Source organism: Pectinophora gossypiella, chromosome 13 (genome assembly GCF_024362695.1).
Source record: "Pectinophora gossypiella chromosome 13, ilPecGoss1.1, whole genome shotgun sequence".
NCBI classification, from domain to species: Eukaryota; Metazoa; Arthropoda; class Insecta; order Lepidoptera; family Gelechiidae; genus Pectinophora; species Pectinophora gossypiella.
In genome coordinates, this window is record NC_065416.1 from 14,844,183 (window position 1) to 14,860,356 (window position 16,174).

Below are 16,174 nucleotides of genomic sequence, written 5' to 3' on the forward strand. Positions count from 1 at the left end.
TATTTTAAAATGACCGCAAAGAACATTAAAAGAGAAATATTTTATAGTTTACCTTATTAAAGACTATGCACTCCTATTCATATTTACATTAACACCGACATCAGTTTTTGTAATTTAAATACATGTAAGTAATCTAAAACTGTAAATTCATCTCATATCTAATATTTAAGATTTAAAAGTTACGACGTTTTAACACAATCGCGATCAGCCAACATTTTCCGAGAGCTTTTCACTTGACAGCCATTAGTGGGCGGGGCGCGTTTTGCGCTGCGCGCGAACGAAAATTCACAATTCCACCAACATAACAGTTAGGGAAAATCGATATCAACGTTATTGTAATAGAAAATAGAATAAACACGAAAGTGTTAGCAATGCAAAAATATCTAATTGTTTGCGAATTGTCGATAAATAAATAAAATAATAATTTGAAGTAAATCTGTTATATCTATTCTGAAATATTAGAACCGATTAAAAAAATACATGAAAACATCTATCAAACAAAGTTTATTCAAACTTACCGCCTTCAGTAAATGAGCGAGAGGACCAGATGTTTCCGGAAAATTCTGCGCATGGCCGACCCGATCAAGACCCGATCAAAGACCCGATGTTGCGTTCAAAACATAAAAGTACAAGCTAATGATATAACATTAATTTCTTGCTGTTATTTTTAAATAAATCTGACACACTACCATAATAACATTGATATTGTCGTTTTAATAAACAAAAGGGTAAATTTATATAGAAGATTTTTAATTTTGCTGTGAAAATAACTTTTCGAAACAGTGCTATGCAATGAAACGTATCTAGTATTTGAACGTATCTTGACAGCTAGCGTTCTTGTAGCTAGTGACAAAACGATTTTGTATATTACACCACCACTTTTGCTATCTGCAGTGGCTTCTCACTATTTATTGGGATAAAGTAGTATAAATATATATTTTTTTCATTTTGTGATTAATTAGAAATCCAGTAGAAACAGAGTCAAAAACCTATAAATATGCCTTGTGACGTTGCCAACCTAGTAAAATTAATTGTGCAGTTGAATGTGGTAAACGTTTTTTGTGATTTGTGAAGTGTTGATTATTGTGTTTATACGATATTCACAATGTTGACTTCAAGTGTTGTTCCTCGTAAAATACGTTTAGACAATGATCGTGTTCGTTATGCGAAACCCTACTGCCAGTGTTGGAGCAAGCGTGCGCCCATATCGTGGAAACAACTTGGGTCGTGTTGCTCTTGTGGCGAGGATAACGACGGTAAGTGGACTTTCACGCATACAGGTTCGCTTTCGTGAACTCCTCGTTGAATATTTCATTAGACATAGGTTTAGTTCGTCAGCTTTGTTTTGGTAAGGTTATTGAACCAGTTCGAATCAAAACAAAGCGACGAACAGCTGATCGTTGTGTACGTAACTACGTAACGCATGGATGTCGTAGTTACAAAATAGAAATGCAAATCCCATTGTTTGTTTTCATGATTTATGTTGTCATAGCAGTTAAACTCCACTTATTTATTGTTCTACTTTCGATTGTATTATGAATTTATTAGTCTATTTCTTTTTATATCTCGTCAACAAATATCTTTAAAGAAAATAAATCTAATCTAATTGGTAATTATCATCGTAACATACCACATAGTGACTGATTACAGAGTTGCTCCAGTATACTATTTAGACCAGACATACAGTCATACAATTAATTAATTATCCGTCACTTTTCTCCCCAAAGCTACCTCTAGTCTTTGAGTACTCAGTAGCATACTCCTGCATGTTTTGAGCCTGCTTCCAATTCTACCAACACAAAAATGTTGCTCCAGACTAGCTAAAAAACTATCTTTTTTCCTAGTGAGTGAATGGAAATGGGAACAGCCACAAGAGACTGCACGGAGCTGGGTGGTCGTCAGCGATGATCAGAAGCAGGTCACATTCCATCCATTCTACAGTTCGGGCACAGCGGCGGTGAAGGGAGACACACCATTGCAACACAATTACCACTACTACTGGGAAGTGAAAATGCTCACTGAAACCTACGGCACTGATATTGTAAGTATTTAGGAAGATATACAACAACAACTAAATTATGTATATAGATAATAAAATGGTTAACTTTATGTTTTATGCTACTTTAGTAGCTATCTGCATGGACTTTGGTAGTCAAATACAACATATTATTATGTTTATCTAGGAGTAAAGTAGGTTTCTACATTCCATTTTCAAAATTGGTTCTGTAGTTCCAGAGCTTGCAACCTACACACAAACAAACTCAGAAACATACAAATTTTGCCCCTTTGTAATGTATATTATTATATGTATGGATAAGTAGACAGAATAATGCTGAAAACGAGCCCACTAATGTAATACAACATATTTTGTAGTATAGATATTCTCTATGAATTAATGACCAGGCTGTGTGGCTATGTTGCTTTGCCTGCTCCTTTTTGGGGCAAATTTAACCAAATAAAAAACGTTTTTTGGCGGGAAACGGGAACAGAACAGTTGCTTTCTTCATTGAATAATCTAAATAATTAATATGAAGTGGTGTTTTGTGGTTAATGATCACATTAAGTTAGTCGGAAGACATTCGCGAGTGTTATTATATCAGAGTATTCAATGAACAAAGTGTATCTGCCTATTTTCACTTCGTGCCAAGAAGCCGCTTCATAACTCGAAAGTTTATGCGGACTTTTGAGTTAATTCATTTGGGGTTCGGAGTAGGAGTCTACTCCGAGGGTGGGGGCTTAGGTTTCATCATCATCACCTTTCATCATTTCATCAATCATCAAGAAAAAAATATGTAAGACATGGCTGTATGGGCATAGTTCCCTTTGCCTTACCCTTCGGGGAAAACCAAAACAAAAAAAAAACAAATAAAAAACCTCTAGGGGCTGTAATATAATACCTACTAGTTAATTTCACAGCCAACTGTGTTGGTATAGTATTACTGCAGTTAAGATAAATTATAACTCATTGGTAGAAATCCAGTACAGGAGTGATAACATAGCTGGTGAACCAGGATCACAGTGATGATGGATTCTAAATAAAACAATTAAAATTCTTACAGCACCACACTGAAAGCTAAATTCACATTGACAAATAGCCCACTTCCTGGCTACATTGTGATATAATGATAATAAATCAATGTGAGCACAAATAACTAATTGTTAACTTGGCATGTTGCCCCAATGTCGCCATCGCTGCTCGACCAACTGTAACGTGTATTGTTTACATAACACAAATTGGAACATTGTTTTACTGTTTGTTTATACCCTGGATGGTCATGGTCAGGAATACAAGCTAACAAGAAAATTTAAATCGAAAAAAAATCTGACTCGGATAGCACTGGAACCCGCAGCTCTTCTCAAACCAGGACGAGCGTGTTAACCATTACATCACCGGGTTCTCCTCCTAAAATAAAAATAAAATTCTCTTTCTGAGTATACCGAAGCATTGGTAAGTGCTATAAAAACTCTACCCTATTAGCTTAACAGGAAGCATTAGTCTGTGGCTGATTGTATTTGGTTTGTTGCCAATAAAACATTATTTAAGTATATTTATTTTTTAAAAACAAAAATCATGAAACCTAAAGGTTATAACATGCTACAAAAGAGAATATAAGACAGATCACAGTACTTAAATATACCTATAAAAACATTATCACAAATTTTTGTGCTTGTATGACTACAAGTGCAAAAATATTATATATTTAAGGACTGTGATCTGTCTTACATTCTCTTTTAAGCTTTAAGCTAAATCACCCCAGACACTCCATACAAAAATCTCATTCATACAGTATGCCGTCTCATTGATACAGTATAACGCGTAAGTGCGAGAGAGATAGAAAGTCCGCACGCTCCCCTTTATGGCAGCATACGGCCATTAAAGACTAAAAATTGCGTATATATGAGTATGTTTGACTATGTTTATTGTCAACTTCATTTCTCTGTATTCTCATACAGGCTCTATAGAAATATTTCGTTTAAAATGTTTTCAAAATTTCTAGCCTGCATAGACACTTGATAATGTCTTTATTCTTTAATATCTAACCTTATTTTACTTTTCCTCAGATGGTAGGACTGGGCACGAACAAAGTGAACATAGCGGAGAACCACTACAACTTCAGGTCACTGCTGGGCCAGGATGCAGAGTCCTACGGGCTGTCCTACACGGGCGCGGTGCGGCACGAAGCGCGCGTCGCGAAGGACTCCGCTGGGTTCTGTCGCGGGACCATCATCGGCGTACGCGTCGACATGTGGAGAGGCACCTTAGAGTTTTATATCAATAGGAAACCGCAAGGTACATCTTTTAAAGCTACTACATTTAAATGTTGACTTAAATACACAAAATAACCTCACGAAAATATCCCAATTGGTGTAGTCAGAGGTACATCGTTCGCAAGATGAACTAAGTACCCATACCTCACTGAGCGTTCTGTTAGACCAATGTGATAGGTGGTGAGCCGTATTCGCAAGGTCGAGCCAACCGCGTTAGTGAAAACTGCACCTAAGATAAATTAACTCACCTTTGACTTTATTACCTACGACTACAGCGCGACCAGGATATTCCTGTCCCTGCGAAATTCTTCGATCTATGTATCGTTATTAAGCCGACGCTGTCGTCATCTATCTAGAATATTGAGTACTAATATTTCTTAGACCGATAAGGCACAAAAAATTCTTTAAACAAATATTTTCTTTTAAAATTGCTTTTTTATTACTTTTTATAGCCTTTTGTTTTCCACTATTCTCTGAATCAACAAATATTTTATTATCTCCGCTTACATACACAGTTATATTTATCAAACGCTTAATAAAATCAAGTGCAAAGGCAGTGATAAACTTATAGTAAACAATAAACATTGTATCGAACAGAGGTCGAACCGGGCGATTTTAGTACATATACTATAAAAAAAACTAGACTGCCACAGACCAACATGATACCTATAGATAGGTACTCGTATTTACGGTCATACCTAAATTCAATGCTTATCCACTCGCTGTTTATCTACGTCAGCATAGATTCATAAAAAAACATGGATCCTAGCCGTGATTTGATCATGTCTTATTTCTGTATCTAGTGTCCACTGTGCTCAATAAAGTGTTTTATCCAAAGACCTTGTATAGAATAGACGGAGCATATTTAAGACGAAAGAAAAACATAGGTTTTGTCTTTCGCACTCATGTGAGCCGTCATAAGTTAAAAAGAGATAAATATACTATCGTCGTAACGTCTTTTGTACTCGCGTAGCGGGTTTGTTATAGAAACGTACCTATAGTATATGTTTTTGTATCAGAACCACTAGTGCCGTTCCATGTCTTTATCGACATTATTATCGGCTAAATATTTCATGTTAGTCCAAGATCTAAAAAAATATACATTACAAATTGAATGATTAATTAAATACAGAAATAATGACCTAGTATCCATACCTGGGTGGGTAGAACCACAAGTAAATTAGTTAAAACGATACCTATTTGTACCCTGATAGAAAGATACCTAAGAAGAACCGTACGTTGCGGTGACAGATTCAGAACCACTTATTCAACGTAATTATCATGGACAAACTTGTTAAAGGTCAATTTATCATTTTTGAATCTATGTCATTTCGCAAGGTGTTATGGCCGAGGAGGTCGAGGACGGTCCATCTAGTCCACATATACTATAGTATCATTTTAATACGACATTGCGGCCACCCTTTGGTTGCTATAAATCACATACCTACCCTTTTATAAAAATTAAATACACGTTTTTCATTGACTTGACCGGAAATCGAATCGGCTCTCGATACAAGAAGTAGACGACCTTCTAGTATATTTCGGGGATTATCTCAATGCGATTAAAGAATAAAAGCAAATACTTCTTTATAAGATTTTTATTCAATATAGTTAGAATACAATGACTACGAAGCACTGAACAATTCCGACTTTTGGTGATAAAAAAAAATATTTCCTCTTCTTCACTTTCTTTAGAAGTGTATAGTGTCGGCTCTGGTCGTTATAACTTTACCTGCAAGAATGGCACATATTAACGTGGAGCACACAAATACACAAGCATTGCATGTTTACACATTGCACATAGAAGGAATAATCACAGGTAATTACAAAAATAGTTATTCATACTAATTATTTATAGAAGGAATAATCACAGGTAATTACCAAAATAGTTATTCATACTAATTATTTTGTGCAATAGAGAATATTTGTATTGTATTGAAATATTTTTTCCATACTAATGTAGAATACAAAAACGAAATAGCTGCAAATTTATCTATAAACTTATAACTAAACTTAAACTCACCTTATGTGAGATATGTGAGTGAATATTGTTGGTACTGCATCTCTATGTAATGTAATCTAATTGTTTCTTAATTTCTTGTTTCGTAAATTAGGATATTTAGGAAATCAGGAAAATACAATATCTTTATGTAATCTTCATCCAAATCGGAAACAGGTCGAAAAATAAATTAAACGTGAATAGAATAATGCAACATGTAAATGTTACATTCAAACATAATATTATGTTATCGACATCAAAGGACAACACTACTTTTAATACTTTGGGTACATGATCTGTCAAAGCTGATTAACGTAAAATGTGAAATCAATTATTTGTACAAATGTGACGGCTTTGCTGAAAATATGCGTCTGCATCGTGTTTAGGGCTCAATAAACTTTACAAAAACCAGACCAGGTAATGTATTTCTTGCACACAAACATGTATTATGTGGTCGATAACTTACCCATGGTGAGACATTATTTGATCGTTCTCCATTATAACACCCATTCTACTCTCACAACCAATAGCTTCGCAAGCCATGGTTCATAATGAATAACTATTTCACAGATTTTTTATATAAAAAGTTAAAATAACGTCCCAAATCACCAAAAAACTAACGGCAGGTTTGGTATCCAGCTGGCTACCACAACATCTCAAAACGGTCAACACTGACGTTCTAGACAGCGGTGTTTGTCTATGTTTGTTTCTTTTTTCCACAGAGATTGTTGCCATAGGGAAGAAAGAGAGCTGTGATAGTTTGATCGTCACTCTAAAATATTATCCGTCTATTCTATACAAGGTCTTTGGTTTTATCTATGTCACCTATGATTTTAAAAATGGTCATATTTTTGTCACGACTGTACCTTGTACATATTTATACCTATACAAAATTAAAACTTTGTGTAATTGCGTATATACAAGTTTCCGCCAATAAGGGCGAGATTTATTGTAGTGTTAGAATTTGTATAAAATAGGTCTAGGTATCTGCCGCAGCACGGCTTTATACAATACTTTGATTACTTCATACCTACCTATGTGAATTTAACTTAAAAAAAAAAACAAAAATTTATTAATATATATTTAATCTGAGCACCTCTAAACCATCGCAAATCAACTGACTTCCCGTATAGACACAAGTTTATCTCTGCGTAGTATTATTCCTTATTCTATGTCTCTACTACAAATGACCTCTATGTGTAACAGCCACCGAGGTCGATCGCGATTGTATTGTCTCTATTATGACTTTCTTATCACTTTCCGGCGACCACTCGTTAATGGTTAACATGTCAGCAAATTAATGACCGACCATCTACATAATTGCATTATTACGTCTACCCGTTACTTAGGCCTTTTAAAAACGAAGGGTTTAGTAAGAAACGGTTTGTGATAGAACTTGCGTAAAGTGCACCTCTATTGAAAACAATTAGCGCAGTCGTTGCGAAGACGGTTTTGCGCCCGCAGTGTGGCATCTCTCTTTTTTATTATATTACAACAACTACCAACGCCCCGTCATGCCGGCAGTGTGACGAGAGCTTTAGTGTATTGCATAATTATACGTAGCTATATAAGTCTTATTATTAATTTACAGGCATATCATTCTACAACCTCCGTCGCCATCAGAGCTTATTTCCGATGATCTGTTCGACCGCCGCACAGTCTTCAATGCGTCTTATATACGCCGCGTCGTGGCGAGCTTCTCTTCTGGTGGACGCGGCGAAAACACTTGCAACTTCTGTGAGAAAGGACGCCAGGTTACGTGTCCCGCCTGGACTGTGGTACACACTGCGGTCACAATTCTGGCTCACTTTGCCTACTGAAGGTAAGTAATACATACTAACTAAAAACTCTCGTCACACTGTCGGTGTGACGCAGCGCTAACGCGACGGGAACCGCCCGCAGTGTGACGTGTCTCCTATATTTCAGTATTTTTACTCCCGTTGCATTAGCGTCGCGCCCCAAGCAATGTGGCGAGACTTCTAAATTAAGTCTACTTACTAATAACTTCTTATGGTGGTCACGGTTAACTAGTTGCATAAGTCGGCAGTACTTTCTACGGACTGTTTCACCACTTTCTGATAAAAAAATACTGTTAGCACATCTGTCGGATACGTGTACGATAGTAGTACTATGCTAACGGCCGATAACTTGACCACGGGGTAGATAGACGCTTATCAGCAAGCGGTAAAGAATAAAATAGGAAGAATTCCACCAAAATGATGAGCCACAAGTAATCAGAAGACAACTCGCAGTCACATGTGATACAAAGTTCTTAGACGGAAATGACGAACTGTCGTGACAGGTGATCGATCCATCACCAATCAACGTTAAAAGGCCACAATTTCTCTGACGGTTTTTACGACATGCAAAATAATCAGCGAAACTGCTTTTTAATTACTTTTTTTTATTCAGGTGACAAGATACCAATATATTATTATACCATAACTTACAATACATATTTAACAATACAAAAAAATATATATTCTGTCCCAGTTCAAAACAGAAGCAACAACTAGGACCTATACCTAGGGGGTTATAAAGCTATTAGACATTTGTTTGCATTGCGCACTTACTTTTATATGCGCAAATGTAAAATTCCAATATTCCTTTTTTAGATGAATTGCTTCGATGTGGCCTTTTTAACCTCACTCTACCCAATGACATAATTTATAATCAAAGTGCATATTCCAAATATATCTAGAACACGGAAAAATACATCCGAGAGAACATCTATTTAACCCCTGTGATACACAAGGTTGCCTCCACAATACACACTGATAACTGTTACTATTAAACTAAAGGCTATTTTAATTAACTGCCCAATTATTACTGTATTTATAGTAATGTTGGTTATCGGTACCTACACTCACTGAATAAACAAATTAACGAGGGTTTAACATTGTAAGAGTATACAAGATCAATGATTATTATGACAATGAGAATCATCTAATTTACAGAAATAATGAGCAGTATGGTGATATAAAATGCTGTTTGGTTAATTAAAATAAACAATTCAAACAGATTATATCAATTGTGAGAAGTAAGACTTAGGTATCAATCGTTCAATTACTTTAAAGAAATGTATGAATGATAGTGTCGACCTCTGTGTTATGAAATTGACAGACACCTAGATTACCAAATTAGATGGTTCACGTTTGATTACTGGGCCAAGGACAATAAAAAAAAAATACTTTTTTAACTTGACTTATGGTGGAGAGTGTGTTCCATACGATGAGGGGAGTATATGCTTAGAAGAGAGATTTATACGAAAGACTTTTATATATGTTTGGGATTCGGACTCGCAGCTCTTATCAAGCCATGATTGAGTGTGTTAACTATTATACCACCTGCCATCAGTGGTCGTTATCCTGTCCATGCGAACTTTTGAATTTGTAACGTTGTTGTAATTATGCTGACGTCAATGTTTTTATATTTTCTCTCTGTGAGAATCATCATAAGCACCCATGTTGTAAAAAAATGAAAGCAATTTATGTACCCAACTATTTATGGTTTGACACACTAGTTTATTTTAACCCGATTTTACATGATTAACATTCATTAGGATTTACAAATGTTTTTTGGATTGTTGATAAATATAACAAAGTAAAATTAGCATAAGACGCGGTAGATTGACGTAGAGTAGACGTGGCAATAGTATGTTTAGTCAAGTCAATGACATGTCAGCGACACCTCATTATCAGTAAGTAGGTATATCTATATTATCATAAGGTAGACAGTCTCGTCAGGTTCAGTCACTGCCCGACATACATTTTGATTTACATATTTTATCATATACTTGATATATTTGACTTCTAGGCTGAACTGTGTGCGAATAATACATATGTAACGCGCTCAGGTGCATATCTTGAATCATCTCCCCGGGGACAGGCCTTCCCTCGTTCAATCGAAGGATAGGGTATTGAGTATGCGCCACCACGCTGCTCCTCTGCAGGTTGCTAGAAGTGTTTGAGCCAGGGCTTGTAAAGGTATAAAATTACGGTACCTACAAAATCAGTTTGAGCAAAAGTAGTTGGATACCGGTAGTGTAACCTTACACCTTAACTGGTTTTAAACCCTTGTGCTATTTTATTCCAGGTTGTGTGCTGGACGAGGATGAAGAGGAAATGGACGTGGAGCCGCCACCGGTACCCGCCAGCGTGGTAAGTGTGCCACATATGACAACACTTATGGCTTAGTTTAGACCAGTGGTTCCCAGTTCAGCTGCGCGTTTGAACGGAATCTATTCGTGTCAGGGGGCTAAAAAGGCCACATCGAAGCAAAGATTATAAAAACTAGAAGCTCAAATGTTGACAGTTCTCTATACTGCCCGTGATGTATTGCTATAAAATATGGAGCAACGTGGCGTGTATCCCGTCTGAAGGATGAGTTACGAAAAAGAAAAGAACTTCAGCCTTTTCCTAGCTAGGGGACTTCAGGTAGCTTAAAGGGGTATGAGAAAACTTAAACGCCTTTAGTAGCTTTAAAGTGACGTCCCCTCTCTCTTTTATTTATTAATTTGGCTTAAAGTGGTACGTTAGTTTACTCTTTGACTGATACAAAGAAAAAGCAAATTGGGAAGCATTGGTTTAAGTCACTTGGTACAGAAAGGTTGACTCGAAGTTAAGCCTGACTTCAAATGTATTGTCTCGAATGACGTTTTTCATATTTTAGGTTAAAATTGCGCCATTGTAGCGTTAAACAAAGCCTTGTATTTATCACTTTATATTAAATTTATTACGCCCTTTAGTCACATAAATATAGGTCTCCTTGCATAATGATTAAGTCATTTTATTATTTATTTCTGTAATTATACGCGCTCTTAAAGTTGTAAGTTCGTAAGTATGTTAAAATTACTGTCCTGACTTTCAAAATGTATCTACATAGGTAGGTATATATTTATTTAATTAAGATCGCCTTATTTACCTTAGTTTTGACTTTATATATTATAGATGTATAAACTTTATCCTCCTAGCCCAAGTCAATTAATTATAACCAAAAGTGTGTCAGTATTGGTAACGGCGCTACATTAGGTCTCGTCCACAGCCGCTCTGTTCCGGCATGAAGAGACGTCACTGGCAGATGACGGCGCGACCCTGTGTGCTGCGAGACGACGCCTGACCGCGACGACCTCTGATCTTGTGACCCCTAGATCACCCAGACCTCTGCTCGCATGAACCCTAGGTCAATCAAACCTTTGCCCACGTGACCCCTAGGTCATTTAGACCTCTACTCGCGTGACCTCTATATCAAACTGGCACTCGCCAGTCACTTATGTCTGAACCGTTACTTGAGGGATTACTAATATCTCTAGTAGGTCACATTTATGATCCATCCGGCTCTCTGGAAAAATAAAAACAGAGTGCCAGTCTTCATCATGTCTCGTGTAGGTTATGAGATCAATGACCAACTTTATCAACCCTAGTGTCAAATTCGCGGTGAATAATCGGATCCGTGCAGGACTGTAAATACTTACCATAGGGAATGGTCACTTAATTGTCACAAAACTAAACAGACTATATAATGAGTAAATGCGAGGTAGATGTGAAGTAACTGTTTCAGGCATAGTCTATGTAAACTTGTCAATGTAAATAAAGCACAACTTTGACTGTTATAGATTTAAATACACTTAGTTCATTTTTATGTGCCTTTTTAATATTATTGGTATTGATAGCGTGTATTTGTATTGTATTCAATATGTAATGTGTTAGTTATGTAAAGCATTTATTGTACCAAGAATGTTCTTTGTAAATGAAATACTTTCCAGGCGGTTTTCCTTCAATCCTTTAACTCAATATTTCTTCCAGGGGATTTGTAGTAAAGAAAGAGTATTAAGCGATATTAAATATTCAGCAGACACTTCCTATCTCAAGACAATCGATTCATGACATTCAAAAACGAATTTCATTTTAAAATATCGTGCCTGCCAGCTAGGATGATGTACCTATCATGATGGTCACATTTGATGATGTGATCAGTAACATCATCATGACAATGAAGTAAATTTATTTTTTGACATTAATGTAAAATCATTTTATAATGACTCTTCTTATTTGCTTATTTCTTATTCTCTTCTTCTTTTAATCCTGTTATCCCCTGCTGGGATGTAGGACTCGAACAACAGATTTCCACTCATCTCATTTGCAGCCTGTGTAACTTGCTCCCATGACATGCCGAGGGTTTTGAGTTCTCGGTCAACCGAATGGCGCCAGGTTTATTAGGCAGGTCAAAAATTTTAACTTACAAATAGCGGTAAGAACCCGTTATTATGTGTTTTAATTATGATAATAACCGCGTAAACTTAAAACAATTTACAAATACATAACATAAACAGCCTATATACGTCCCACTGCTGAGCACGGGCCTCCCCTCAATCAACCGGAGGGGGTATGGAGCATACAAATAGATGTTAGTATATATTTTAATATTCTTTGTATATATTAGTAAAATATGTCCTGCGACTTGAATATTCAAGTTCGTTTTAATATAAATCTCCAGATATTAGCATACTGTTAGAGACTCCATTTGAGATTTGTGATTTATATTGAAACAAAATGTATACGTATTTAATTTAAATGTAAAAGGATGATAACAGTAACGACTTATGAACGAAACTGTTATAAAAATCTTTTGAATGTAACCGGATTTCATTTCATTAAAAATGTAGGAATAAATATTAATTTTACGTCACTTCTAGTAAACAGATTTGTAGATAAACCTAATATTAAAAAGAAAAATATTTGACAGAAGCAAAACTAATACAAAAACTATAAAAAAACAAATATATTTTTATAACACCTATAAAATGCAGCGTTCAATCTCTAATCGTATTGTACAATATTATACTATTAAAACATGTGTTCTTGTTTGAAAACCGATTGATTAAACGTGTATAATTGATATGTATGAAGACTGTGAATTTAAGTTGACCGAATGGAGAATAAAATTACCTAATTAAATTATGTCTGTGATACATACATCATAACTTTTATTTCAGAAAATATCCTTAGTTAAAATTAAATTAAACTTTCACAATATTAGTAGGTATAGTATTTTGACAATTCAAGGCTTTGTTTAGCATATAAACTAAGTTGCCATTTCATAAATTCATTTCAATCATTTACTCATATTGTGAAGTTTTAGAATTAACTACTTAAGTATAATCTGAAAAATGTGAATAAAAACAAAAGACTGTAAATGAAGTAGGCCAACCTCATACTATGTCAGTGCTTATTCATTCTGTTTACAATCAAAAGTAGCAAAAATGTGATAAAATTTAATTTTACACACGATTTTTTATCCAATTTGGTGGCATACCAAATAAAATGCCGAATAAGACCAACATTTACCAGTTAAAACAGAAGGCTGTTAACTATAAAGTTGTGGTTTTTATGCAACGTCTATGTCCAGCAGTGATCTGCAAAAGACAATCGATCAGTCAGTAAATATTTGTGTGCATATACACAGATACACGCATATACCTGTGCTAAGCTACAACTTTGGAAGATACACTGCAAAGCTGATAGTCCAGTGTTGCACACGATCACACTCTTACGCACGACCAGCGCTTTGCTGTCGACAGAAGATAACTTGTCTCATCAGACACTGACCAATATCGATAAATCAATATGTATATGAAAATGACTGCTGCCGTTCGTCTGTCGACGTTGAGTTGCTTCTGTCGACGGTAAAGTGCTGATCGTGTCTAAAGCGCGCGGTTGTTTTATGCGATAAACGCTGCGTTACAAGCAATGCGATTAATCTTTCGAACGCCGGAACGCGGATCTCGACCAGACACAATGTAAAATCTATTGTGTCTGGTATCTCGGCATATGAGAGGTTAACGCACATCATTTCAAATTAGGTAATATAATTACAAACCATTGTTTTATGCGGTTGACGCAGCGGCAACCACAGTTATTTACCTGATATAAAATGATGTGTGCGTTAATCGCATTGCGTGTAACGCAGCGTTTATCGCATAAAACAACCGCGCGCTTAAGGGTTGAACTACATCTGGCAGCACTTTGCTACGCTTCTATCCTTTTCTGTTACTCAGAACCGTCATTTACTAGAGCATAAAAGAGCAACTACACGCTGACTACTAGCACACAGACGTGCTTCAACCCTAAGTGGGTTATTGCTAAAAACATACTATTCGTTACATGAAGCATATATAAGTGTAACAAACTTTCTCCGCAGCTGAGCGAGGTGTTTCCGAGCCAGTACATGAACGGTTTCTACGTGGACAACGTGGAGCCGGACTACCGCGTCGTGGTTTGGCAGTGACCGCCGGAGAAGGAGTGTTAGTCACACTCCCAGTTCTACTGACATTCGCAATTTCAATTCGTAAATTTTTACTAGCAGCAGCAACAGAATTGGAAAAAGTATTCTTAAGCTGTCGTCACACTATCGACGACGTCACGCTCGGCACAACGTGACAACTAGTAAGCGCCCGCAGTGTGACGAGTCTCCTACATTTCAGTACATTACACCTAATAGCACGCCAGCAATGTGACGAGAGCTTACTCTTCTCCCTCTATCTATAAGTATCAAGAATATTGTAACATTCATTCTGCTCATTTTACCAGCTCAATGATTGATTATGGTTTTCTAATGTGTTATCAATAAGCGTTTTGAGATTGCGAATAAATAACGCTAAGTATTTAAAACGTATCTCTAGATAAGTACCTAAATGATGTCTACATAGACCCAATGAATGGCGAATCAATCATAATATAATCACATTCCTAAAAAAAGTAAGTATCTATATAAAAAAAATATTTTCACAAAAATATATTTCATTTCAAAGTTTCACTTTATTTATTCCGCGTCTTCATGAGAGAATTCGGTTAATTCAACGGTCTTTCATTATCAAAAATCAGCTTTATTTAGATTCGCCACGTGCATAGTATGGAAGATTTCCTTAGTTTTGTGTAATTAGATTAGAGTTTTTTTCCTTATTTGACTAGTTACTCTTAATATAAAGTTCAGCGTACATCATAGCGGAGCGCGGAGGTAAAGGTAATTTAGTACACGACCAAAAAATTGAGCAAGTCCTCACATTAGCACCCATATCCGCTTTGGTGTATTATTGACCTAATACTAAGAAACGTCCTTTAGGCTATTGAGGAATATATATACCTATATTTTAACAAGCTATATTAGTTTACGATGATCAACGTTCGACTTATGTAATGAAATCGATGTAAGTAGGTAAACTTCGACTATTTTTCGTAGGCATACTTATTTATGGGTCTTTTAATTGTGTCCTGTATAATAAGTCTACATGTGAAGATTATATACACCACCGGTCTATAACTTTATAAATTTATTAACTAGGTACGTAATCAGTATGCAAGCGGTGCTTGTCCTGGGGGAGTTAAAAAAGCCACATCGAAGCAATTCATCTAAATAAGCAATGTTACTATTTGACTTTTATTTACATTGCGCACTTACTTTTATATGCGCAAAAGTCAAATTGTAACACTCGTGTCTCACTTGTGTCTTTTACATGAATTGTTTCGATGTCGCCTTTTTTACCCTCTTGTACTTAATCAGGCTACATTTAATGGTACCTATAGTGTTGTGTGTAGTCTTCTGTTGACCTGATTCTTTTACTAGTTATTTTATCATATTATATCATTCTGTTTTGTCTTTATTGTAACTTTATTTTTGTGATAACTATACTTTACATTAATGTCAAAAAATATTAAATAAAATATATGGATGTACTATGGAACCTTTTAGCATGTAATGTAATGAGATGGAATTTAATTAAAATATCTCCCAGCGCCAATTCAGTCTTTTTATTTAGGTATGTACCTACCTACCCTAATTTTAATCTACTTTGTATATTTTCTATACTGTAAATACAAAAGATGGCGCCCTAATGGCTATATTATCCAT

General features: G+C 35.7%; 2 protein-coding genes across 3 annotated transcripts in view; both read left to right on the plus strand.

Annotated features, from left to right (window-relative positions):
• LOC126372116 (protein HID1) overlaps window positions 1-16,174 on the plus strand; it is a 67,328-nt gene that overhangs the window by 38,651 nt on the left and 12,503 nt on the right. The window lies entirely within an intron of this gene.
• On the plus strand, window positions 1,010-16,064 carry LOC126372172 (SPRY domain-containing SOCS box protein 3). Of its 2 annotated transcripts, none has more exons than XM_050017820.1 (6): window positions 1,010-1,256; window positions 1,845-2,041; window positions 4,063-4,291; window positions 7,860-8,090; window positions 10,364-10,428; window positions 14,468-16,064. In XM_050017820.1, exons 1-6 carry the CDS (start codon window positions 1,106-1,108, stop codon window positions 14,552-14,554), a joined length of 960 nt encoding a protein of 319 aa, XP_049873777.1. In that variant the 5' UTR covers window positions 1,010-1,105; the 3' UTR covers window positions 14,555-16,064. The 2 variants fall into 2 exon arrangements, with proteins under 2 accessions (XP_049873777.1, XP_049873778.1); XM_050017821.1 differs by lacking the exon at window positions 14,468-16,064 and adding an exon at window positions 11,312-13,242.

Excerpts from the sequence above, each read along its gene's own strand:
- LOC126372172 (XM_050017820.1), top strand. The coding sequence starts at position 1,106 with ATGTTGACTTCAAGTGTTGTTCCTCGTAAAATACGTTTAGACAATGAT. Across the intron at positions 4,292-7,859 it reads TATCAATAGGAAACCGCAAG|GCATATCATTCTACAACCTC; the intron begins GTACATCTTTTA and ends ATTAATTTACAG. Across the intron at positions 8,091-10,363 it reads GCTCACTTTGCCTACTGAAG|GTTGTGTGCTGGACGAGGAT; the intron begins GTAAGTAATACA and ends ATTTTATTCCAG.